Source organism: Bos javanicus, chromosome 18 (assembly GCF_032452875.1).
Source record: "Bos javanicus breed banteng chromosome 18, ARS-OSU_banteng_1.0, whole genome shotgun sequence".
In the NCBI taxonomy this organism is placed as follows: Eukaryota; Metazoa; Chordata; class Mammalia; order Artiodactyla; family Bovidae; genus Bos; species Bos javanicus.
Window position 1 is genome coordinate 47,136,269 of NC_083885.1, and position 27,476 is coordinate 47,163,744.

The 27,476-nt window shown below is 37.1% G+C and overlaps 2 protein-coding genes across 6 annotated transcripts in view; one reads left to right on the top strand and one right to left on the bottom strand.

Annotated features, from left to right (window-relative positions):
* The window catches only part of ZNF382 (zinc finger protein 382), an 83,404-nt gene that overhangs the window by 50,537 nt on the left and 5,391 nt on the right, over positions 1-27,476 (bottom strand). The window lies entirely within an intron of this gene.
* On the top strand, positions 23-20,767 carry ZNF529 (zinc finger protein 529). Of its 4 annotated transcripts, none has more exons than XM_061386039.1 (6): positions 23-111; positions 1,266-1,389; positions 9,529-9,645; positions 12,057-12,150; positions 13,340-13,466; positions 17,582-20,767. In XM_061386039.1, exons 4-6 carry the CDS (start codon positions 12,142-12,144, stop codon positions 18,991-18,993), a joined length of 1,548 nt encoding a protein of 515 aa, XP_061242023.1. In that variant the 5' UTR covers positions 23-111; positions 1,266-1,389; positions 9,529-9,645; positions 12,057-12,141; the 3' UTR covers positions 18,994-20,767. The 4 variants fall into 4 exon arrangements, with proteins under 4 accessions (XP_061242023.1, XP_061242024.1, XP_061242025.1 ...); XM_061386041.1 differs by lacking the exon at positions 1,266-1,389 and having other exon boundaries at positions 24-111; positions 17,582-17,790; positions 18,313-20,767; XM_061386040.1 differs by lacking the exon at positions 9,529-9,645.

The window sequence follows — 27,476 nt, forward strand, 5'->3', positions numbered from 1 at the left end:
TCTGGTTCATTTTCCCCTAGCCTTGTAGTCATAGTTTGCCTAGTGGTGAGTGGCGGTGACTCCGGTCTGGATGCAGGAGGAGCTCACTGCTGGAGTCTTGAAGTTTCCCAGGTACGGATGCGGCAGGTAGAGGCGGGAGCCTTAGTCTTTGCAAGTTACCTGCTGAGGAAGGTGATTGTGGGTGTGACTGTGTGACTGCGTCAGCGTAAGATGTGGTTATAAGTGCTACGAGAAAGAACGAGAGCGAATGTGTGAGGGACGGGACCAGGTTGTGTGCATGCGGAGGCTCTGACTGGTCCAGGTTAAGAGCCTAAGAATGTGGGCGGGGCCTTACTAATGACCCTGGTCGGCGGCGACTGTGATGCGTTATATACTGTAACTAAGTAACCATTTGGCTCCACTATTGTAACAGGCTACAGTCTGATCACTCCCGGCCTAAGTACTTCCCAGGTGGTCCAGTTGCTAAGATTTCAGGCTTCCATTGCAGGGGGCGGGGCTTGATCCCGGGTCAGAAAAGTAGTTCCCACATGCTACAAATAAACATCAAGCTACCATCACCTTTATTTAAAAAACAAAACAAAAACTGGCCTGATGTGGCTTTTTCACTTTTAGTAGGGTAGAGCTTCATTTTTGTAGTTCTAGCGTTGAGGAATCCGTGGAAAAGATCCCTGTGTGACTGTCTGTCCTGTTAAGACTCTGAGGCCCTTGTTACCCACAGAGACCCTCAGTTTTAAAGCATGGCCCCTGTTCCCTTCATCAATGTACCCTGACTCTGTTGTCTAGCTTAAGAGCTTGATACACAGGCATTCAGTACATTTAGTGTAGCCTGTTCTGGCACTAATTGTCAATTCCATGGTTTTCTTGGAATTTGTTGGAATTCTGGGTTTTCTTTTATTGCCTCTGTGTTTTCACTTTTAAGAGCCAGAATACACCGGAATGCTAGCTGCACAAAAATAGCATTCTGGGTCTTCAATATATTGAGAGGTAGAATGAAGGTTGAAACAAAAAAAAGCACATTTCTGTGTTTGTTAGGGCGATTTTAGAGCTGGAATTATCCCTAAAGCAGGGTGCTGGGAAACCATGATATTAAGGCATCAAGAGTAAAATTTCTGCTTCCAAAGATTCCTCTTGGAAGCTCTGTGGTGGCAAGCTGCATACTGCAGACATACAGTATTTTCATAGCTTTGTCAACAGGGAACTTCGGTGCACATAGAAACAGATTCTGGTCCTAGGCTACAGTTAACTGATTTTTCTTTATGATACAGGGAAGGATCAACAGTATTCCAGTCTTTCTCATTCTTCCACTGGGTATATTGAACATTGATGATGGAGGCTTGCTAGCAGTGAAGATTGTGTTCTTATTTAACCTGTGTTGGTATGAAAGGCCTGGTATGTCATGATTCCCTTTCTCCTCCAAGTTTTGCTGAATTCTAAAAGAAGAGCCATGAAAGGAAAAAAGTGTTGCAGTCACACATCTCAAAGCCAAGCTAGAGGTCATTTTTGAGCTTTTCTGTTTCATGGAATGAATTAAATGCCCTGCCAAATAGTGACTAATCCATTTACCTGGTCTCCAGGCCTTCTCTTCTTAGTTAATGATAGTTATTAATACCATGAGGATGGACCCCTTCTTTCCCAGTTCCTCATCAAATGCCCTTCCTACAGTTAATTTCTGTATAACTACTCACCAGCACCTTGCCCATGTGCTCTTTTTGCCTGAGTAGATTTATGACACAGAAAGAGTCCTCTGTTACATGGTGATTTGTTAAGGAGGAGACCAATGCTTAGGCAGAATTACACATTAGATACTTTAGATTTTATTCAAAGACATGAATGAGGTAATGGCAAGGAAGGAGAAGGTTTTATTTCAGTAACAGTCTTCAGTAAAAACAAGCTTCTGTTTTGGAGGCCTTTAAGAATATTATCATCCCCTGGAGAAGGAAATGGCAACCCACTCCAGTATTCTTGCCTGGAGAATCCCATGGACAGAGGAGCCTGGCGGGCCACAAAGAGTTGGACACAACTTAGTGACTAAACCACCAAGAATATTATTGGGGATATGTACAGAGACATCTTTTTGAAGGGCAGACATTTTTTCCCAAAGGTTTAGGAGATTTATGTGGTACCAACCAGTTCTTGTATAAGATTTGCTATCATTTTTTTTCTTTTTTGAGTCACATAATTGTGTAAACTGAGAGTCAGTACTATATAATGGTCTGAGTCTTGAACAGAGGTCAGCAAACCATGACCCTGTAAGCCAAATCCAGCTTGTAGCCTATTTTTTTTTTTTTTTTTATGGACTGTGAACTAAGACTGGTTTTTAACATTTTTCTGTCACTGAAAGCATATCAAAAGGAGGACAATATTTCATGACATGAAAATTACATAAAATTCAGATTTCAGTGTTCATAAATAAAGTTTAGAATTTTGTGAAGACATTTTGTGGAAATTTGTTTTCTCTCTTGTTATATTAGCATCTACATAATATCCTTGATTTTGTCTTTTGGCTCACGAAGTCTAACATATTTACTATCTGGTTCTGAGAGGGTAACAGGCAGGAAGGCCAGGGGTCTCCAAACGGAGAAAATAGGCTGCAAGTGTCAGACTTTTTTTATCCTTCTCTAAAGCAGCAGGAGGAAACAAACTAGTGATATATATATTTTTCCTTTCTCTATACAAATTTAAAAAGAGGTTTCTCTTAAAATACTGTGTTGCCATAATGACACCTGGTTCCACCTGAAGTGAACTTTTCTCAAATCTTGAGTTAACCAATGCACTTTTCTTATGGAAATATTTGTCTTAAGCTATGTTAATATACTATGCATTTACCCCCAGACTCTGTCTTCAAGTCAGTTCTGCCCAATTGACAAAACATTGTTCCCCTAATCTGTGTAAATAAAACTATTTGTATGGTAATCTGCCTTTCCACAAGATTCAAGTCAACGTTTTATGGCCATTCTCTGAGTTTTAAGACATTTCTTTCTTTCATTAAGAGACCACTAGTAACTATATAACATCCAGCTAAAGACTAGCAGAGGGGTATTCTTTCTGCCCCCTTCTGATGCCTATGTCAGAAGCTTTCTCTATCTCCTTTATACTTTAATAAAGCTTTATTACACAAAAGCTCTGAGCGATCAAGTCTCGTCTCTGGCCCTGGATTGTTCTTCTCCTCTGAAGGCCAAGAATCCCGGTGTCTTTTCGTGGTTCAGCAACAACCTTTCAGTTCTTTACAGAAAAATTTACTAACCTTTAATTGCAGAGTCCACATGGTGCTAGTGGTAAGGAACCTGCCTGCCAATGCAGGAGATGTAAGAAGTGTGGGTTTGATCCCTGGATTCAGGAAAATCCCCTGGAGGAGAGCATGGCAACCCACTCCAGTATTTATACCTGGAGAATCTGATAGAGGAGCCTGGCAAGCTACAGTGTATAGGGTCGCAAAGTCAGTACACAACTGAGCGACTTAGCAGGCACATATGCCACATCCTGTACGCCTTGTGTCCTCAGAATCTTTCTGATCATTTAGGGCTTTCCTGGTAGCTCAGCTGGTAAAGAATCTGCCTGCAATGCAGGAGACCTCAGTTTGATTCCTGGGTCAGGAAGATCTGCTGGAGAAGGGATAGCCTACCTGTTTCAGGAAGGAGGACCCCTTCCAGGGCCCGAAACTGGGCTCTTGTCTAACACTCGGAAATGAATTGTCCTAGGAGACACATGTGCTGACAAAGCAAGAGATTTTATTGGGAAAGGGCACCGGGCGGAGAGCAGGAGGGTAAGGGAACCCCTACGGTGATGGGATTAGTTTCTGGGTTGTCTTAAGCCAATCAGTCTGACTCAGAGTCCTTCCTGCTGGTGTACGCCTTGTTCAGCCAAGATGGATACCAGTGAGAAGGATTCTGGGAGGTGGTTGGACATGTGGTGTCTCCTTCTGACCTTTCCTGAACTCTTCCGGTTGGTGGTGGCTTATTAGTTCCATGTTCCTTACCAGGAAGGACCTCCTGTCATAAAACAACTCCTGCAAATGGTTACTATGATGCCTGGCCAGGGTGGGTGGTTTCAATCAGTGTGCTTCCCCTAACAACTCCCCCCTGAGAGACTTCATACTCAAGATACTTTTTGGGAATTGGGGCACAGATCTCTTTCTTTTGTAACTTCTTTCTGTTGTGCATGAGTGTAGGCCTGCCTAACAGAGCAAAAGTCTCTCTCTACCAGATCTAAGTCAAGGTATTTTTTGTCTGAAACAAGCATTCATCCTTGTAATAACAGCAATTTAGTTTGAAACTTTGGGCTCTTCTCAGAGACGAAATAGACAGGGGCCAAACAGGAGACCTAACAGGATGGTCATCACTCATCCCCAGAAACAGGAGGCAACATTTGGGGTGAGCGCTGCAGGGTTTGTGACTTTTTTTTTGATTGTTTGGTGATGAGGCAACAGAGCTGTGTTTCAGGAATCTTGTGTTTAGTCTGAAGTTATCATCCTCCACCTGGGTGGGGGCTCCAGTTTCACAGAACTCAAAGACATTGTTATGCATATTTCTTTGAGTAGGAACCAGGAGCCTGTCTGGAGGCTGAACCACCATTTGATTGTTTCCCATCTGTTTCTGTATCCCCTCCCTTCCCTGATTAGCAATTGTTTGAATCTACCCTTTGGAACTCAGGGAAGGTCAAGGAGGCTGAATGAAGCCTATATCTTACAGATAAGAAATGGAGAACACAGAACAGATCTGTACTCTAGAGCCTCACAGAGTTTTGTTCAGTTTTAATTTAGTGAACTAGGCAACTATGACTGTGATAACTTCCTGTCAAAATGAGGCATAGGACTGTATCAGCTTGGCGAATACACACAATTGGAAGTATTTCTCAGTTCCAAGTTCTAGATCTGAGTCTTGTATGATTAAGATCTCAATTTCTTGGTCTGCCATTTTGGTGTAACAGACCCAATTAGAAGTGGTTGGACGAGTGATAAATGTAATTTTAATAGACTAAATCTAATTTCTTTTTAGAAGAAAAGGCCTGAAACCCAGTCTGGACCTGGCACTTGGGGAAACTTGTAGCCAGGTAGTCAGTTGTCTAGTTTTATAAAAAGTAAGGTTGCAGTTACTAGCTTCTAGAAGACATTGTTTTGAGAATGGTGGCATCCAAGCCTGACATGACTCAGAAACCTCAAGTGTTTAGGAAAACAAGGTCTAATCTGAAAGTACACCCATAATTTGGTCTTGGAGTATGGAATGAAGCAGGGCAAAGGCTAATAGAGTTTTGCCAAGAGAACGCAGTGGTCATAGCAAACACCCACTTCCAACAACACAAGAGAAGACTCTACACATGGACATCACCAGATGGTCAACACGGAAATCAGACTGATTAATTCTTTACAGCCAAAGATGGAGAAGCTCTATACAGTCAGCAAATATAAGACGGGGAGCTGACTGTGGCTCAGATCATGAACTCCTTATTGCCAAATTCAGACTTAAATTGAAGAAAGGAGGGAAAACCACTAGACCATTCAGGTATGACCTAAATCAAATCCCTTATGATTATACAGTGGAAGTGAGAAATAGATTTAAGGGACTAAATCTGATAGAGAGTGCCTGATGAACTATGGACGGAGGTTCGTGACATTGTACAGGAGACAGGGATCAAGACCAACCCCATGAAAAAGAAATGCAAAAAAGCAAAATGGCTGTCTGAAGAGGCCTTGCAATTAGCTGTGAAAAGAAGAGAAGCGAAAAGCAAAGGAGAAAAGGAAAGATATAAGCATCTGAATGCACAATTCCAAAGAATAGCAAGGAGAGATAAGAAAGCCTTCCTCAGCGATCAATGCAAAGAAATAGAGGAGAACAACAGAATGGGAAAGACTAGAGATCTCTTGAAGAAAATTAGAGATACCAAGGGAATATTTCATGGAAAGATGGGCTCAATAAAGGACAGAAACAGTATGGACCTAACAGGAGCAGAAGATATTAAGAAGAGGTGGCAAGACTACACAGAAGAACTGTACAAAAAAGATCTTGACCCAGATAATCACGATGCTGTGATCACTCACCTAGAGCCAGACATCCTGGAATGTGAAGTCAAGTGGACCTTAGAAAGCATCACTCCGAACAAAGCTAGTGGAGGTGATAGAATTCCAGTTGAGCTACTTTAAATCCTGAAAGATGATGCTGTGAAAGTGCTGCACTCAATATGCCAGCAGATTTGGAAAACTCAGCAGTGGCCACAGGACTGGAAAAGGTCAGTTCTCATTCCAGTCCCAAAGAAAGGCAATGCCAAAGAATGCTCAAACTACCGCACAATTGCACTCATCTCACACGCTAGTAAAGTAATGCTCAAAATTCTCCAAGCCAGGCTTCAGCAACATGTGAACCGTGAACTTCCAGATGTTCAAGCTGATTTTAGAAAAGGCAGAGGAACCAGAGATCAAATTGCCAACGTCCGCTGGATCATGGAAAAAGCAAGAGAGTTCCAGAAAAACATCTATTTCTGCTTTATTGACTATTCCAAAGTCTTTGACTATGTGGATCACAATAAACTGTGGAAAATTCTGAAAGAGATGGGAATACCAGACCACCTGACCTGCCTCTTGAGAAACCTGTATGCAGGTCAGGAAGCAACAGTTAGAACTGGACACAGAACAACAGACTGGTTCCAAATAGGAAAAGGAGTACATCAAGGCTATATATTGTCACCAGCTTATTTAACTTATGTTCAGAGTACATCATGAGAAACGCTGGGCTGGAAGAAGCACAAGCTTGAATCAAGATTGCCGGGAGAAATATCAATAACCTCAGATATGCAGATGATACCAACCTTATGGCAGAAAGTAAAGAACTAAAGAGCCTCTTAATGAAAGTGAAAGAGGAGAGTGAAAAAGTTGGCTTAAAGCTCAACATTCAGAAAACTGAGATCATGGCATCTGGTCCCATCACTTCATGGCAAATAGATGGGGAAACAGTGGAAACAGTGTCAGACTTTATTTTTTTGGGCTCCAAAATCACTGCACATGGTGATTGCAGCCATGAAATTAAAAGACACTTACTCCTTGGAAGGAAAGTTATGACCAATCTATATAGCATATTCACAAGCAGAGACATTACTTTGCCAACAAAGGTCCATCTACTCAAGGCTATGGTTTTTCCAGTGGTCATGTATGGATGTGAGAGTTGGGCTGCGAAGAAAGCTGAGCACCGAAGAATTGATGCTTTTGCACTGCGGTGTTGGAGAAGATTCTTGAGAGTCCCTTGGACTGCAAAGAGATCCAACCAATCCATTCTAAAGGAGATCAGTCCTGGGTGTTCTTTGGAAGCAATGATGCCAAAGCTGAAGCTCCAGTACTTTGGCCACCTCATACAAAGAGTTGAATCATTGGAAAAGACTCTGATGCTGGGAGGGATTGGGGGCAGGAGGAGAAGGGGACGACAGAGGATGAGATGGCTAGATGGCATCACTGACTTGATGGACGTGAACTCTGGGAGTTGGTGATGGACAGGGAGGCCTGGTTTGCTGCAATTCATTGGATCGCAAAGAGTTGGACATGACTGAGTGACTGAACTGAACTAAACTGATATGTCTGATGGTGGAATTGATGCAGGTTGTAAAATATTCAATTTTTAAGGAACTTATAAGTCAATAATTACCCACAATCCCACCATCTAGAAATAATCATTGTTAATAACATACATTCTTCCAAAAATTTTCTCTCTAGGTATGTGGGGCTTTTAAAATTTTTTTGGAGACATAATATATAACGTTATATTAGTTTCAGGTGAACAACATGATTCAATATTTGTATATATTTCAAAATGGCCACAATAAGTCTGTTTCAACATTCATCACTATACAAAGTTACAAGTTGTTTTTTCATTGTAATAAGAACATTTTAGATTCAGCAACTTTTTTATTCTCTTAGCAACTTACAAATATACAATACAGTATTATTAAATATGGTCATCATGGTGAACATTCATCCCCATGATTTATTTAGAATTAAAATTTACTTTTTGACTACCTTTACCCATTTTGCCCACCCTCTCACCCCACATCTCTAGCAGCCACCAATTTCTCTTCAGTGTCTAGGAGTTTGTCTTTTGTTTTTTTAGAGTTCATATATTAGTAAGATCATACAGTATTTGTCTTGCTCTTACTTATAGTGTCTTCAGGGTTCATCCATGTTTTCACAAATGGCAAGATTTTATTTTTTATGGCTGAGTAACATTCCATTTGTGTGTTGGGGTGTGTGTGTGTGATATTTTCTTTACGCATCCATCCATCCATGGACAGTTACATTATTTTCATTACTTGCTATTATAAATAAATAATGTTGCATGAACTTGAGGGTACATAAATCTTTTTCAGTCAGTGTTTTAACTTCCTTAAGAAAAATACTCAGAAGTGCAATTGCAGAATCATATGGTATTTGTTTTTAATTTTTTAAAGGACCCTCCATTCTGTTTTCCACAGTGGTCTTACCAATTAACATTCCCGTGAACAGTGAACAAGAATTCCCTTTCTCTGTGTCCTCACCAGCATTTGTTACCTCTTGTCTTTTTGATAATCACCATTCTGAAGGTTGAGATGAGGTTTCATTGCGGTTTTGATTTGCATTTCCCTGATTAATGATGTTGAGCACCTTTTCATGTACATGTTCGGGATCCTGTTCCTTGGAAAAATTCTATTCATACCCTTTGCCCATTTTTTAAATTGAAGGTTTTTTCCTATTGAGTTGTATGAGTTCTTTATGTGTTTTGGATATGAACCCCTTATCAGTAATTTGATTTGCAAATATTTTCTACTAGTAGGTTGCCTTTTCATTTTGTTGATGGTTTTCTTTGGTGCACAAAGTTTTTTAGTTTGATGTGGTCCCACTTGTTTATTTTTGCTTTTGTTGCTTTTTTCATGCTATCTCCAAAAAGAATCACAGCCAAGACTGATGTCAGGTTGTTTACCCACGATATTACCTTCTGGGAGTTTTATGGTTTCAGGTTTTATGTTCAAGTCTTTAATCCATTTTGACTTTATATTTATGTATGGTGCAAAATAGTGACCTAGCTTCATGCTTTTCCATATGACTGTCCCTTTTCCCAAAACCATCTGTTGAAGAGCCTGTCCTTACTACATTGTGTATTGGCTCTTGTGTCATAAATTGACCATAAGTATAATACTTGGGTTTATTTTCTGAGCCCTTTATTCTATTCCATTGGTCTGTGTGTATGGCTTTTTTTTTTTTTTTTAAATAACATACTGTATTGATTACTATAGCTTTGGAATGTAATTTGAAATCCAGCTCTTTTTTTAATTCTTCCAATCAATGAGCAGAGGATAGCTTAATTTTTCTGAGTGCTCATTATAAGTCTATAGAAATGCAACTGATATTTGGTGTATGGATTTTGTATCCTGCAACTTTACTAAATTTATTACTTCTAAGTTTTTTGATGGAATCTTCAGGGTCTTCCTGTATATACTATCATTTCATCTGCAAATAGTGACAGTTTTACTTCTTTTCTCATTTGCATACCTTTTATTTCTTTCTTCCTTTTTTAGAAAATGTAATTGCTGTAGCTAAGACTTCTAATTCTGTGTTGAATAAAAGTGGCAAGAGTGGGCATCTTTGTCTTGTTCCTGATCTTGGAGGAAAAGCTTTCAACTTTTCACCATTAGGTATGATATTTGCTATGAACTTGTTATTATGCTGAAGTATGTTCCTTCTATATCCACTTTGCAGAGTTTTTATCATAAATTGATGTTTAATTTTTGTCAAATACTTTTTATGCATCTATTCAGGTGATTATGTGGGTTTTTATCCCTCATTTTGTTAATATGTTGTATCATATTGTTTGGGGGATGGTGAGCCATTCTTGCATCCATGGAATAAATCCCACTTGATCATGGTATATGATCATTTTAATGTATTCTTGAGTTCAGTTGGCTAATATTTGTTGAGAAATTTTAAACCTGCCACATAAATCCGTTATGTGAAGGAGAAGAAATATGTATGTGTACTGTCTTTTAAATTACATAATTACCTTTACTAGTGCTCTTTGTTTTTTTCGCATGGAATATGTATTACTACCTGGGACTTACTTTTAACCTGAAGAACTCCCTTGAGTATTTCTTTAAGACAGGACTGCTAACATTTAACTAATTCCCTCAGTTTTTCTTTATCTGGTAATATCTTTATTTCATCTTCACATTTGAAAAATAGCTCTTGATTGAAAGTTTTTTTGAGCACTTTGTATATATTATCCCATTGCCTTATGGTCTCCATTGTTTCTGTGCAGTGTCATCAAGTAAACTTATTAAGGATTCACTTTTAAGTGACAACTAATTTTCCTTTCTGCTTTCCAGATTCTCTCATATTTCACGATTTTTACCATGATTTGTCTGTCTGTAGATCTCTATGAATTTATTCTATTTGGTGTTCATCAAGCTTTCTGGATATATAGAGTAATATTTTTCAATTAATTTAGGAAATTTCATCCATTATTTACTTGAATATGTTAAAATACTCCTTTACGCTTTTCTGTTACATCTGTTACAAGTGTGTGCTTAATGGTTTCCAACATTTCTCTGAAGCTCTTTTCATTTTTCTTGTTTTTGTGTTGCTGTTCTTCAGGTTGCATGTCTATCAAGATACCTTTAAGTTTGCTAATACTTTTTTTCTGTCTACTTCATATCTACTGTTGAGACATTCTAGTGAAATTTACATTTTGGTTATACTTTTCAACTTCAGTATTCAGAATTTACATCTGGTGATACTCAGTTCAGTTCAGTTGCTCAGTCCTGTCTGACTCTTTGGGACTCCATGGACTGCAGCACACCAGACTTCCCTGTCCATCACCAACTACCTGGTGATATTAAATAACTTCTGTCTCTTCACAGATTATGACATTATGATCATACCTTCATTTACTTTAAGCATGTTTATTGTTTATTTGAATATATTTATAGTTGTTACTTTGAATTCTTTGTTCAATCTAGTTGTTTTCACAGTCAGTTTCTATTGTTGGTTTTGTTTTTGGTTTATGGGTTATATTATCCTGTCTTGTTTATGGAAAGTTGACATTTTTAGATAGTTGTTTCAACTGTGATAGTTTTGTCTCCTTCCCCTCTTGTTATTGTTATTTATATTTATTTAGTAACTGGCTAAATTAAGTGAAATCTATCTCCCCTATAGTGTAAATCTCTAATAGTGCTCCTTGGGGTATAGACTTGACTATTACACAGTCACCCTTGGATGGCAGTGGTCTTGACAAGGCTCTTTGAATGTCTCTTTACCTGACCACACCAAGCTGTTACGATTCCCTAATTGTGACTGATGGCACTATTATTTTCAGAAATGTCCTAGGGATACACTGCTTCACAGACTAAGGAAATAAAGTCAGTATTTGAGATTTGTTCTGACAGTAGAAAGGGCTCCCCAAATATCTTTCTCTGATCCCTTCTAACAAAAATAGCCTGCCTACAGTTTAGCATTTATCTCCAATGAATTTTTCAATCTTTATAGCCTTTCACTAACCCCAATAGCTTTTCACTAAAATTTCCACTGTTTTTGAGAATGTCCTTATCCTTGAACTTCTCCACACTCCATTGGAAATGGAGAGGGATATGGAGGGGGTTGCTCAGTAGTCTTAGGTCTCAGCTTCCCTCTCTTGGCATGGAACTCCTACCCCATGAGCCAAAGCAAAGATGATTGAAACCGCAGTATTCTCAGCAGTGCCACACCCAAGGTACAGCCTACAGTTCTCACCTGGCTGCTAGGCAGTTGCATGCCTTAGTTGCATTTGCCTGAGCAAAGGTAGCTGGGGGCAAATGAGAAATGCTAATGTTCTCCTCCTCCCAGGAAGATAGTTATCTGACTGGGAGCAGAGATTGAGGAGGAGTGAGGAAGTTTGTGTCCTTAGTTGTACTAGTTTGGAATAGAATCTTTTTCTCACTAGGATGGAGGGATAAGGAAGGGTGCAGATTAGGTTCAGATACTGCAGACTTTTACAGTTCTTAGTAAGTTTTACTAGATTTTCTTGAACAAATGTTTCTTCATTTGCTTTGTTTTTATATATAATTTTCACCAGTTTCAATGGGGACAATCTCCATAGAACTCCTCATGCTGTCATACCAGAAGTGGAATTCCTCGACCAATTCTTTACGGTTCTAACCATGGACCATGTAAGTTGCTGTTTCTCTCCTTTGTGAACATTTCATTTACCTGAATCTTCCAAGAAAACAGCTTTAAGAGCCTACCCCCCACATCCTCATGAAAACCCCCATTTTCATTTTCTAGTGAGAGTTGGAGTCAAACAGCATACTGTACCTTCTGTGTGCCTACCTCTTTTCCAAGTAATGTTTAGTGTTCCTATGTATACATTTTTTATTCAGAGTGGTTATAGGGTAGAAACAGAATCCCCAGAGGGAGGCATTTACCATCCTTTTACATAGTCTTGAGAAAAAAAGCAAATGGATCCATTTAATGACATATGAGCAAACTCTACTTCTGAACAGACCTGATTTTCCAGGTAGATTGGATTTGATGTTGACTAGTCCAGTACTCTTGCCTGGAAAATCCCATGGACGGAGGAGCCTGGTGGGCTGCAGTCCACGGGGTCTCAAAGAGTCGGACACGACTACGCAACTTCACTTTCACTTTTCACTTTCATGCATTGGAGAAGGAAATGGCAACCCACTCGTGTTCTTGCCTGGAGAATCCCAGGGACGGGGAAGCCTGGTGGGCTGCCGTCTATGGGGTCACACAGAGTCGGACACGACTGAAGTGACTTAGCAGCAGCAGTCTCAGACATAAATAGTAGATTATTATTGATTTCAGAATTGGAGAAGACCTTATCCAACCTATGTCTAAATATAATTAAGGCACATATATTTTCACCAAGCACACTACTCTGCAGCCACTAAAAAGCACTTAATAAATAATTTTTCATTAGAAGTTATAATTCTTATATAATGTGAAATGGTGATTAACAGTGATGAACTTGGGGTTGTAAGAAATTTTAAAACATTGTTCATACCCTATTTTCTAAGCTATATATTTTTCCTGTACTGAGGAACAAGGATGTAGAAATTCATTATCATTGATAATTCATGCCACAGGCATGTGACGTACAGTGTTCATTTACAATGCTGTGTTAATTTCTGCTATACAGCAAAGTGATTCATTTATACAAATATATATTCTTTTTCATATTTTCATTATGGTTTATTACAGGATATTAAATAGTTCTCTGTGCTATACACTAGGCCCTTGTTGTTTATCCATTCTATATGTAATAGTTTAATTCTTTTTTATCTTTTAGTCAAAAATGTTTCCTTCAATTTTACATGTAATATGTGTTTCTTGTTTTAGGAATTGGTGACATTCAGGGATGTGGTCATCAGCTTCTCTCAGGAGGAGTGGGAATATCTGGATTCTGCTCAGAGGGACTTGTACTGGGATGTGATGATGGAAAATTATAGCAACTTGGTCTCATTGGGTAAATTTGGCTGTTCACATAATTTAGAATATGTTCTGTAGACTATCAGTTGACATTCAGTTAATTCAATGCTATTTTTTAAGACACTAGATGAATTTCTTCTCCAAGTTTCCAAATGCATGGAATGAGCATGGTTTTGGAGATGACACCTCCTTTTAGAACCTTCATCATTCTTCATATAATTTGTATGAATTCCCTTCTTAGTTTCTTCATATAATTTCTGCCTTCCTTGATACCCAGAGAGCTAGATCTGATTATAGGATATATAGAGTATATCCTTTAAGGTATCTATTGTATTTTGTTTGAGCCCAGAGTTGCTTTAAATTCTTTATATTATTTCCTTACCCACCTCTGGGAGAACAGCTAAGATACTGTCTTGATTTGATATGATTATCAAAAGAATAATTTATGTTGTTAGATTGGCAAACAGAATTCATATTCATTGCCTGATACAAGTATTGTCTTATACCTTCTACGAGGTTAAAGAACTTTGCATTTAACATTAAGTCAGAATTCTAGCAAGGACCTCTTAATGTTTTAGAAAGCTACTTGTTTTCCTCTCAGCTCATGTAGTTCTTGCCTTGTACCAGGCCCTGTTTTAAGCCCTTTTAATATACTGAGTTACCTAATTCTGCAACCCTATGACATAAATACTACTTGCATTATTTTTCTTTGAAGAGATTGCTAAGACAAATATTTAGGCTACCTCTCCAAGGTTACATGGCTAATTAGTATCAGAAGCAGGTTTTATTATGTTACATTTCTGTCTTGTAAGCAGGGTGTTCCATTTCTAACCCAGTTGTAACTACCTTATTGATGGAAAGAAAGTTGCTCTGGAGGGTTGTGTGGGATGTGACAAGTAAATGGGGCCAGGAAAGTAAAGACTTGATGAAACAAGGAAAGTCATCACCAGAATAAAAAGCCTAGCCTGTTCAAGAGGAGGCAAGCCCCTGTGATGTTTTGGGGAAACTCCATTTGACTGATCTCTTCTTTATGTGTCATTATGGATTTGTTGATTTTTATTAGTTTAGTATACTTTAACCCATCCCAGCCTTTGATTGTTGATACCTAGCTATATAAATACTGAGGAATTCCTTATGGATTTTTGTGTACCATTGACATGATTCTTTATTTCTTGAATATATTTTTGCTTTCTTAAGTTTTCCTAGCCTCACTCTATATCTTCCCTATCCTAGACGATACACCTGAATTGGTTAAAAGTGAGTTCTTCTGGTCTTCCATGTTTTATGTGTTTTGCTTCTTTAAAAATACTAGCTATAAATTTTATTTAGTTGTTTACTTAACATATTTTAGTACACAAATTATTTTTCCCCCTTTTTCAATTCTTGCATTGTCAAAATGGTGGTCTCCTTCAGATAATTTTTGTGAATTTTGTCATGACTCATTAATATTATAACATTCTTGCTTCTGTCACAACCGTCAAGGGCATATCTTCTACCTTCCCTGCTCCAGGTTATGGCTCAGATCTTTATTTTAGGAGCCCTGGCTCATTACCTGGCTTACTGCCACATCTTAGGTAATAGGCATGCTTATGATTTTTTTTTTTCATGGGAGGTAAGTCTTTGACAATTTTATCTCTTTCTAGCAAATTGTTCTTTTTTTCCCCCAACTTTTATGGCATCTAGGGTTTTCACTATTTATTTACCTACAAAATAATTTATGTCAACATTTTCAAATTGATTAGCAGAGGAATCTAATATCATTTTTAAAAATATCCTCTGTGATGGTTCTTTCCTTTCTTTGTCATTTACATTTTATATTTGTTAATTATACTCTTTACATGTTTATAACTCATCACATTCTGATTCTGTATTTATTCAATTCTCCCCTCACCTTTTCTTTAGGTCACTTTGTTCTCTTCTATCTTCTTGAATGGGATGTATACACTGGTTATTTTTATTCTTTCATTTTTATTAATATAAACATTTAAATCCTTTCTTTGTGACTAATGTTGTTTCATGGATTTTCAATATGTAATATTTTCAGTGCCACTATTCTCAGAAATTTCAATACATTTCCACAACAACTGAACAATTGTTTGATAGAAAGCTTCTTCATTTCTAAAAGGAAGTACTTTTAATTTACTGATACTGGCATTCATTTATGATTTTATTGTTGCAGTCAAATAAGATGTTTGCATTATTTCACCTTAATTATACATAACATAATTCAGTCACAGGAAATTATTTTTGTTCTTTATCATACAATGTGTATCAGTCACTTTGGATTTTCCTCAGGTTCTTCCCTCATTGATTGCCAATCTCCAGCTAGGTCCAACAGATTGTTTGTTACAAGGTGCCTTACACTATTTCCCACCTCTACCTCCCTTTTTTCCCACCTCCTACCTCCACTTTTACATAGCATTTCAGCCACAGCTTTACTCAGAACTGCAGAAGCCTTAAAATATGGTATATACCTATTATAATATATAAAACACTGATATTTTGGGGGAAATATAGCAACGGTTAGTTTTGAGTATAAGAAAATGGAGTATTTGGGAAAGAGCATGAAGGAAAACATGTAAATATAAACTAGGATTTCAATAGGATAGATGAATAATAGTGACAATACTGCTGAAGAGAAGTAAATAAAACATCATCTTTATTGATATATGGGATAAAGAAACTCATGAGTTTGCATAGGAGGAAATTAATAGCAATGATGGAGATAATATGTATAAGTAGAGAGGCAATTAGAAAACAATCATTTATAAACACTATTATATATATACATATGTCTTACTATATTAGAAATTTCATATGTATATAAATTTATGTATATAAAGTCACTGTAGTGTAGTGTGATATTTTTAAAAGCATTGAGGCATGCTGTAACTATTGTACTATTCTTATAGTTACTTTGATAGTTGTATTCTCCAGTGACATATTTGTAATATTTGCTTTTATTCTTAGATTCCTTTCAACCAGTGATTTACTTTTCTTGTAACTGTCAACTACTATGACCTTGAGCCTTGATATTCAGTGGGACATAAAATAATGATTTTGTCTTTTTGAAGTTTAAGGAATAAGGAAATAAACAGTATGACAACAGAGTAAATTTCAGAATACAAAATTGAAAAAAAAATGGGTATGAGGGCAAGGAACTAGATATTGGAATAGAGACGGATATATGAACTTACTTAGAGTCAGCTAGTAGTACATCATTTCTGAGGGTACTTACTTTTAGACCTGGACAATGAAAAGGAGATGGTGTATAAGGAGTCCATTTCTGAGAAATGAAACATCTTGTGGGTATCTCTAAATGATAGGAAATGTGGTTTGACGTAGGAGGTGAAAAAAGATTAGGTGAAAGGGGATAATGGATTAAAGTAGTGTCTTACAAGCACAACCTTGTTATCCATGGTAAAGTATTGGGATTGTATTATAAAAGAAAAATCTCAGAAAACTGTTAGAATGTATAGATTATCAAATTTTCATCTGTATTCACAGTATCTCTACAAGATAGCCAATAACTAAATTCCATATTTGTAAATGTTGATTCAGTTTATCTGGATTATGGATTAGTTCAGGCACATCAGTGTTTGACAAGCTTACTGCTACTGCTACTGCTACTGCTAAGTCACTTCTGTCGTGTCCGACTTTGTGTGACCCCATAGACAGAAGCCCACCAGGCTCCCCTGTCCCTGGGATTCTCTAGACAAGAACACTGGAGTGGGTTGCCATTTCCTCCTCCAATGCATGAAAGTGAAAAGTGAAAGTGAAGTCGCTCAGTCGTGTCCAACTCCTAGCGACCCCATGGACTGCAGCCCACCAGGCTCCTCCGTCCATGGGATTTGCCAGGCAAGAGGACTAGAGTGGGGTGCCATTGCCTTTGACAAGCTTACTAGGTGATAATCCAACACCAAAATTTCAGACCCACTGCCAATCCATATCTCTTATCACAAACTTCACATCCTTATGTTATTATGCTCTTATCCTTCTCTGAGCTCTCTTTACCTTTCTTCAAACTTTATTAACAATATTTTAATCATCCATTTATGCTGTGAATTATTTTCAGTTTTTCTACTGTGCATTTTATAACTTTTATTTTTATGACACATGAAAAAAGAAATTTTTCTTTTCCCTTTCTTTCAGACTTGGAATCCAAGTACGACACAAAGACTTTATCTGTAGACAAGGTCATTCTTGAAAAAAATAATTCTAAGTGGGAAGTAATAGAAAACAGTAAATTAGTTGGCCTTCAGAACTCCATTTTTAGAAATGATTGGCAAAGCCAAAGGAAGACTGAAGTACAAAGACCTGAAGTGGGAAGTTTCAGTCAAATAAAAATCATCTCTGAAAAGGTACCCAGTTACGAAAACCACAAATTTCTTACATTACGTCAGAGATTTCATGATAGCAAGAAGCCCTTTGAATATAAGCAGTATGGGAAGGTCCTTAGTTGTGAATTAAGTGTTGATGAATATGAGAAAATTCACAGTGGTAAAAAAACCTCTGAATGTAGTAAATATTGGGAAACCTTTGGAGTAGATGACCCCTATACCCTACAACTGAATATTCATACTGCTGTGAAACCTTGTAAATGTATGGAGTGTGGGAATGTATTTAGTTTTTATGAAGCCCTTAGTGTACACCGTGATGATCAGAAGTGCTATAAATGTAAGGAATATGGAAGGACTTTTAGAGGAATTGAAGCAATCACTTCATTTCAAAGAATTCACGATTGTAAGAAACCCTATGAATGCACTTTCTGTGGGAAATCTTTTAGAGTGCATGCACAACTTACTAGACATCAGAAAATCCATACTGATGAGAAACCTTACAAATGTATGGAATGTGGCAAGGATTTTCGATTTCATTCACAGCTAACCGAACATCAGAGAATTCATACTGGTGAGAAACCATACAAATGTATTCAATGTGAGAAGGTCTTTAGAATTAGTTCACAGCTTATTGAACATCAGAGAATTCATACTGGTGAAAAACCTTATGCGTGTAAACAATGTGGGAAGACTTTTGGAGTCTGTAGAGAACTTGCTCGACATCAAAGAATTCATACTGGTAAGAAACCCTATGAATGCAAGGCATGTGGAAAGGTCTTTAGAAATAGTTCATCCCTGACCAGACATCAGAGAATTCATACTGGCGAGAAACCATATAAATGTAAGGAATGTGGGAAAGCTTTTGGAGTAGGAAGTGAACTTACTCGACATCAGAGAATTCACAGTGGTCAGAAACCTTATGAATGTAAAGAATGTGGAAAGTTCTTTAGACTTACTTCAGCTCTTATTCAACATCAAAGAATTCATAGTGGTGAGAAACCATATGAATGTAAGGTATGTGAGAAGGCTTTTAGACACAGTTCAGCCCTTACTGAACATCAGAGAATTCATACTGGAGAGAAACCTTATGAATGTAAAGCATGTGGGAAGGCCTTTAGACATAGTTCATCCTTTACAAAACATCAGAGAACTCACAATGGTAAGAAACCCTATGAATGTAAGGAATGTGGTAATGCTTTTAGTATGGGCAGGCACCTTACTTGATACTGAACAAGTTATACTAGGGAGGAGTCTTTTGAATGAAAGACATGTATAAAGCCTATTTGTTTCTGAGTTTCACTGAAAAAAACCTGTGTATTTATTGACAAGATTCACTCTCTTTTAAAACTGTTTTCAGAATTTATGGCCATTCTAGAAGCAGAATTGTTCATTCATGAGATAAATACTTTCAGCTTTGTTCAATAGTGCCAAATATTTCTCCTTTTTATATCGATCAACATTCTGAATATCCATTCACATAGGATGGTCCCTGTTAATCCATTTTTTAAATGTGAGAAATGTATTCTCCTAATTATCAATTATTTGAGTTATTTTTCATATTATATGTTTATCCATGGATGTTTTGCTTACAGTTACTTTTGGTGCTTGTGTTTTTGTTTTTTTGGCTATTGTTTTTGGCTTACTGTTCTGTAATATTGCTCAGATATATCTTTTGCATTCTAATTTTTTGCTTGTTATATATGGTATACTTATCTTTTCCAAAGAGCCAGAACTCTCAGATACTATGTGGTTTTAAAGTATTGTGGTCCTGCAAGGTGTTTGTGTAGATTTGTTTTCTATTGATTTTGTTTTAATGGTAGATGTTTAAACTTTCCATTATCATCAAATGTTTGAGTTCTTTTTGAGTTTCTATGTTGTTTTGACACAACAGATTTCCCTAAATACCTCCTGCAACACAATTCCTTTAAGGAACCTTTTCACCTCTAGGCAGTACCAGTCAGGATCCAAATGAAATGGCATTTTAAATATTTCATAAAATATTCTAACCCAATCTTAGCAGTCTCTTAGTAGCTTTAAATGGAGGGGAAACTTTACAGCTATTGCAAGGATTATAAATTGATCACTAAACTTAAATAAAGAGGGTTTATAAACACTACTATTGCATGGCTTTGATTGGGTTTTATAATTTTCCCTGTTATTCCCACTCAGTGTTGTCTTACTGTGGTTGGCAGTTGGACTATCAGTAGACCTTTGATTTTAGCAGTCTCAGCTGACTCAGGAAAAAAAGATGAAAAAGAAAATAAGACAGCTAATAAGGTTGCAAATCTTAACCACCCATCATCTCTTTCTTAGGAAAGTTGACCTGGTTGTTAATCAAAGTGATCAAAAGCCACACTGGTTAATAGATTTTTTATAAGAATATTTACCTGTTATATTTACATCACTATCATTCATTAGATTCTAATTTTTGAGATTGGTGTCCTGCCCAGTTTTGCATGATCAGCAGTAGTAAGTAAGCTGTTTTCTACTTGGGTATTATTGAGCTATGCTTCCCTTACATATTCCTTATTAGTATTTTATTTAAGCTAGCAGTTAATAAAAGTATATAACTGATAGGTAGTTCATGTCCTACAGAATAAAAGAATGAGTCTCTGTTACTACCCTTATTAGGATACTTGCTATTTCATATCTTTGAAATAGTTCAACTGTATTATAATTATTAATATTATCAATACCTCACTCTACTTACTGAGCTATCATGTTACCACACTGGTGAGTTACTCTTCTATCCTACTCTAACTGGTTATTCTAAGTTACCATCATGCTGATTAATTTCCCTCTTCTTGGGTAGTACTCCAGAACTACTTGCCCCACAATTCTTCTTGTGGTTTAATATTTTTTGCTTGCTTGAACAAATTAAAACAGTGAGCTATCAAAACCTTATATACAGACTTAAAATTAATGACAAGTAAAATAAACATGTGTCTTGATACTTATTTTTTGAAACCCTAATGAATAAATTAAAAAATTAATACAACATTCTTATTGTCTCCCTTATTTGTACTTATAGCTACATTTTGGTCATATATCATTAATATTTTTCTTTGAACTTTGTTATGAGCTCGTGTCACTTCACAATCTGCTAATCTGATAAACCAGAATATAATTATTATTGTAAACTGTTGTTTTTGATTCTTGTTCATGGTGCTCAAATTGACAAAACTTTACTTGTTTCCATTTTCTTTTTTTTTCTCATTTCCTCCTTTATCTCTTCCACATGTTCCCTACACTACTTGGAAGCTTTGTTTTTTTTTCCCCCCAAATACAAGGAGATGTTCCTGACCTATCCTGTTTATTGCTGCCATGAACCATGAAATTGGCTACCCCAAAGAAAGAATTCTGGTTCAATTTAATGATGAAGAATTCTACTTCATAAAGGGAATGAGGAAAATAGAAAATCACCATAATTTTATAATTATATAAAAAAATCCATTGATGAATGGTAAATATGAAGGTGAAAGTATAAGGGAAAAATGGGATATTAGAATTATCTCATAATATCTCTCCCAAGTATTTAATTACAAAGATAAAACATTGGTTACAGCACCTTTACCCAAATAATCACCAATAGTGACATTGGCATCAAGGTGATTCACTAAGAAGGGCAAAGACTTGGGTAGTATTCTCACCAAAACATGCATGTGCTATGTGCTAAGTCGCTTTAGTCATGTCCGACTCTTTGTGACCCAATGGACCATAGCCCCCCCAGGCTCCTTTGTTCATGGGATTCTCCAGGCAAGAATACTGGAGTGGGTTGCCATGCCTTCCTCCAAGGGATCTTCCCAACCCAGGGATTGAACCGTATCTCTTACGTTTCCTGCATTGGCAGGCAGGTTCTTTACCACTAGTGCTACCTGGGAAGACCAAAACATGCATAACTGTGTCCTAATAATGAGAGAACTGCAGGCAGATCCAAAATGCAGAACCTTTTGTAAAATAACTTGCCCAGTTCTCTAAAAGTTCATAACCTTTCCAGGTTATAAAAGGCAAGGGAACAAAATACAACATAGGATTGTGAATTCAATTTTTGGAAAATTAGTGGAGAAAACTTGATGGAAGCCAATCAAGGCCTGTCATTTGTTTCATAGTATTGTGCCCAATGTTAACATCCTGATTTCCATCATTATACTATGGTAATGTAAAATGTTAGTATTCGGCAAATTGGGAGAATGGTATATGGAAGCTCTGCTTTCTTGCAATTTTTAAGCACAGAATTTTTTTTTTAAACATTGTTTACAGCCAAAAATGGGAATAATACAGGCTGGATTTACCTTCCGGCCTAAAATAACAAAACACTAAAGTATGAGATATACATAATTTCAGACATTGGACACCAGACAACAGAATAGTCATGCCTAACAAGGTATAAACAAACAAATGTGGTCCATACATTTGACCCAGTGTACTGCTTAGACAGCATTTCCACATCTCAGCACTGGGAGGGGTAATATACAGAAGCTTTGTAACCAACCCCCTTAAGTAGAAAAGATGGAGCTGAGAGTCCAGGGAGGCAGTGATGGCTAAAGTTTGCAGGGCAGAGTATTTAGTCAAGTTCTAATCACTGCAGGGGATCAAGGAGACCACCTATGACCAGCAAAAGAAATGCTTAAGAGCAAAGACAATCCTTGGAGCTCACACAGGGTCAGGAATTGTTTGTGTCCCCATGAGCAAGAAGGGTAAACTTCATAATTCACAGAGCACTGGTTAGATTACTCAAAAAGCTATTGCCTCAGTAGAAGAGGCAAGTTAGCACTAGACTAAGGCTTTCCTGGTCCCACCCAGCAGAGCTTAAAGCAAATCTTGAACAAACTGTTCTCAAGTATCATAAGTATATTCCAGAACAAAACTTGAGTATATTTATAGAAATGTAAAAGTACCAAGGATATTGAGGGTAACTTTCATACTGCCTGGTAGTAAATAAGTTTTATAAGCAGGCACACATGACTAAGTAGAAAAATCAATAGAAACAAATCCAGAAGTGACAAACATAGATTTTGTATTTGATTTAAAAGATTTTGTATTTGATTTACAAGATTTTGTATTTGTTAATAGATACTAGCAGTACAAAACTATATCCTGCATGTCCAAAAAGGAACAAGAGAGATTGATCTTGGTAAGTACTGATGTGGAAAATATTTAAGACTCAAACAAATCTAGAGGTTAAAAACAATAGTGTCTGAGAATACAGTTAATAGGATTAATCGATTAAACACTCCAAAAGCAAGCATTAGCAAATTTGAAGACATAGCAATAAAAACTATAGAATGAGAAGAGAGCTGTAGGACAACTTCATCTAGCCTAATGATGTGTAGTAGAGATCCCTGAAAGACAGGAAGAAGAATGGGCAGGGGACAAAAAAATAATTGGAGAAATAATTGCTGAAAACTTTCCAAATTTGATGAAAACTGTAAACCCACAGATCTAAGTTCAACCCATTCCAAGCACAAGAAACAAGGCAGAGGGGGGTGGGGGTGGGGTCACGGGCACAACTATTCCCAAGGACTCATAACTACATTGATTAAAATCCATGATAAAGAGAGAATCTTAGAAGCAGGAAAAAAAAATCTCATGTGCAAAGAGCAAAGATAAGAAAGAAACTACAAGTTGGAAAAATGAGGGTCAACTGGATTGACCTTAGGATTTGAGGAAAAACCCAGCCCAGTGGTGAGTTCCCTGGTGGAGAATTGGGTGTTTTGTTGTTTTGTCTTCCCATTATTCCAACCTGAGCACCTGAGAAGCTTGAAATTAGAAATACCACCAAGTGCAAATAACTACCAAAACCCTAAACAATAACAAAAAAATAAAATGTCCAAAGTATACTTGCTTTTCCTATCCAAAGGGCTGAGAAGGTTGCTGACCTGCAAAACAAAACCCTATTGACAACGCCAACTCTACACTGGCTGAACACTTTAAAAATGCCAATCTTTCACACTATTGTGCATGACACCTAGCAGCACCATCCTCCCTTTTTGCCAGTAAGTATCTGCAGAGGCACATGCAGATGCTATGTGTGTGAACAGAGACCTGACAGCCATCCCTGCCCATTAATAATGGGCATCTATAAAGACTGTATACGTGAGTGGAACACTGACTACCATCCTAGCCCAAGAATCGTGAAGCACACCTCATTTCCTGGCTGGCAGGTCCACCGAGAGGGTGTAAGTATGACTGGGGCATTGACTGTTGTGACATAGCACTTATTAGGTGGTATTCCTCCCCTTATTATCTGGTAGGCATTTACAGAGGCAATATATAAACTATCACTCCAAATGCAGCAGTAACATGCCCCCAGTGTTCAGAGCAGCACTATAGTATTTATATCAACTAAGATATGGAAGCAACCTAAGTAAGTGTCCAGATGAATGGATAAAGAATGGATAAAGGAGATGTGGGGTATACACACACACACACACGTATATAACTAATATTGTAAATCAACTATAAATCAATAAGACACACACACACACACACACACACACACATATACACAATGGAACACTACTCAGCCATAGAAAAGAATGAAATTTTGCCACTTGGACCAACATGGATGGACCTAGAGGGGATTACACTTAGTGAAATAAGTCAGACAGAGAAACATAAGTACTATAGGATACCACTTATTAAATAAAACAAATGAATAAATGTAACAAACACAGATACAGAGGAGTAGTGGTTACCTATGAGAAGAGGGAAGGGGGAGGAGCAAGGCAAGGGTAGGGGGTAAAGATACACATTACTATGTATAAAATAAATAAATTGCAAGGATATATTGTACAGCACAGGGAATATCACCAACATTTTATAACTTTAAATGGAATATAATTTTAAAAAATTTGAATCTCTATATAATATACCTATAACTAATACAATATTGTAAATCACTGTTGCTGCTGCTGCTGCTGCTGCTAAGTCGCTTCAGTTGTGTCCAACTCTGTGCGACCCCAGAGACGGCAGCCCACCAGGCTCCCCCATTCCTGGGATTCTCCAGGCAAGAACACTATAGATCAATAAAACAGTATTTTTATGTTTTCTTTATTTTATTTTTTTATAAAACAGTATTTTTTAAAAATGAAATACCTAGGAATAAATTTAACCAAGGAGGTTAAAGACCTGTACACTGAAAACTATGACTTTGACAAAACAAACTGAAGGAGACATAAATAAATGGAAAAATATTCTGTGCTTATGGGTTGTAAGAATTAATATTTTTCAATATCCATGTTACCCCCAAAGACTTTTCAGATTCAACACAACTATATAAAATTTCAATGGCATTTTTCACAGAAATATAAAATAATCCTGATTTTAAACTGTATTACAAAGCCTTAGGAATCAAAACAGTGTGGTATTGGCATAAAAACTGACATGTAAATAAGTGGAACAGAATAGAGAGCCCAGAAACAAACCCACACATTGTTATAATTAATGAGAAAGAAGCCAAGAATATACAATGGGAAAAGGATATTCTCTTCCCTAAGTGGTGCTGGGAAAACTGGACACAAGGATATTCTCTTCCATAAATGGTGTTGAGAGAACTGGACACCACGTGTGAATGAATAAAACTGAGCCACTGTCTTACACTGTACACAAAATCAACTCAAACGGATCAAGGAATTGAACATAAGACCTGAAATCACAAAATTCCTAAGGGGGGTAAGCTTTCAAACTTCAGTCTTAGCAATGATTTTTTGGACTTGACAACAAAAGCAAAAATAAACAAGTGGGACTACATCGAACTAAAAAGTTTCTGTACAGCAAAGCAAACAACAAAATGAAAAGGCAACCTATGGAACAGAAGAACATATTTGCAGATTACATATCATATGGGGGTTAAATGGAAAATATATAAAGTTCATACAACTCAATAGCAAAATAATAATCCAAATAAAAAATGTGTAGATGATCTTAATGGACATTTTCCAAAGAATTCTAACAAATGACCCACACGTACACGAAAAGATGTTCAACCTCACTAATCAGGGAAATACAACTCAAAACCAGAATAAGATACTATCTTACATCTGTTAAAATAGCTATCACCAAAACGACAAGAAATAACAAGTGTTGGTGAAGATGTGGAGAAAAGGGAACCCTTGTGCACTGTTCGTAGGGATGTAAATTGGCACAGCCACTAAGGAAAACAGAAGTTTCTCAAAAGTTTAAAAATACAATTATCATAGAATTGAGTAATTTCACTTCTGGGTAATGCTTGAAGGAAACAAAATCACTATCTCAAAATGATATCTAGGACTCTAGAGCCCATGAGCCTAGCTACTAAATGAAGCCTGCACTCTGCAACAAGAGAAGCCACATGCATTGCGATGAAGCTCATGCACTGTAACTAGAGAGCAGCCCCCGCACTTGCCACAACTAGAGAAAGCCCATGTACAGCAGGTAAGACCCAGGGCAGTCAAAAATAAAATTTTAAAATATATAACTTTAAAAATTAAAAAAAAAAAAACAAAGTACTTGATGTGCAGCAAAAATGAAAGGACTCTTGGAATATTTCCCACTTAAAATGGGCCCCTGCATTATACTGATCTATATAGCAGACTACTGAACTCAAACTCACTTTAAAACAGCGCTCAGAGAGGAAATGACACTCACACCAGGACAAGAAGACAACATCAGAAATAAAAAGCTATCCCAAGATTCAGAACCTAACCTATATGATTATTTATAGTGTTCTCTTGATATACTGGACTTTTGCATATAAATCAAATGTTTTTCTATCACAGGCAAAATCCTATGCAGAATTTAAAAGTTAATCCAACTGTTGGGCTTATAGTCAGTTACCTATGTCCAGAACTTCTAAGTTACCTTGGTGGATTTCTCCTCTCCAAGGCAATGAGTTGATAGCCCTCAGGAAATTTATTGTAGAAGAAAGAAGTTATAGTTCTGTTTGGGCCACTATTGATATTACTAGATGGGACCCCCTCAGTTGGCCAGTCAATCATACTTGCTCTGACCCTAGCCATAAGTATGAATTTTCTTTCAAAGTTACTCAAGCTCAGAGCAACGAGCTAAATTTCAGTGAAAGAATGTAAGTTCCCAATTATTAGGAGGGACCCTCCTTCTGTTACATGATGGCTTTATATAGCTAACAGGCTATGGTCATTTAAGTTTAACAGAACAATATGCTTGTTGGGAACAATTAAATCATACTAAAGATAATCAGCTTAATAACACTAGGAAATCAGGCTGAGTGCCTTATGAACAATGCTTATATATCATTACCTTTAAAGATAGCAATTGGTAAGGAATAGACTGGGTCAGATGACTAAGAATATACTGGGCCATGCTGAATGGAAGTTCTTGGTTTAAATTCTTAGTTATGACCTTATGCTACTGGTTGTTCTACTTATACTCTGCCTATTTTACAAAATTACTGTTTTTTGCATTACCAAATGTGTGACTGAGCCTCCAATAAAGATAATGATGACTATGCAACTTCAACAATTAACCAAATATAGTTATATATATATATATATATATATGATCAAAATGATTGTAGTAGTGTAACTCTAGATATGGGAAGAAGCAGCAAGAGGGAATCAATTCCTAGACAATAACTGACTAGTACGACAGATGAGGGTACAGTGAGTTTTATGACTATCATTAACATTGCCTAGTCCAGTAATTCCACACTGGGGAAAGATTGAAGGTGGGAGGAAAATGGGATGACA

Excerpts from the sequence above, each read along its gene's own strand:
- ZNF529 (XM_061386039.1), top strand. Across the intron at positions 13,467-17,581 it reads TAGCAACTTGGTCTCATTGG|ACTTGGAATCCAAGTACGAC; the intron begins GTAAATTTGGCT and ends CCTTTCTTTCAG.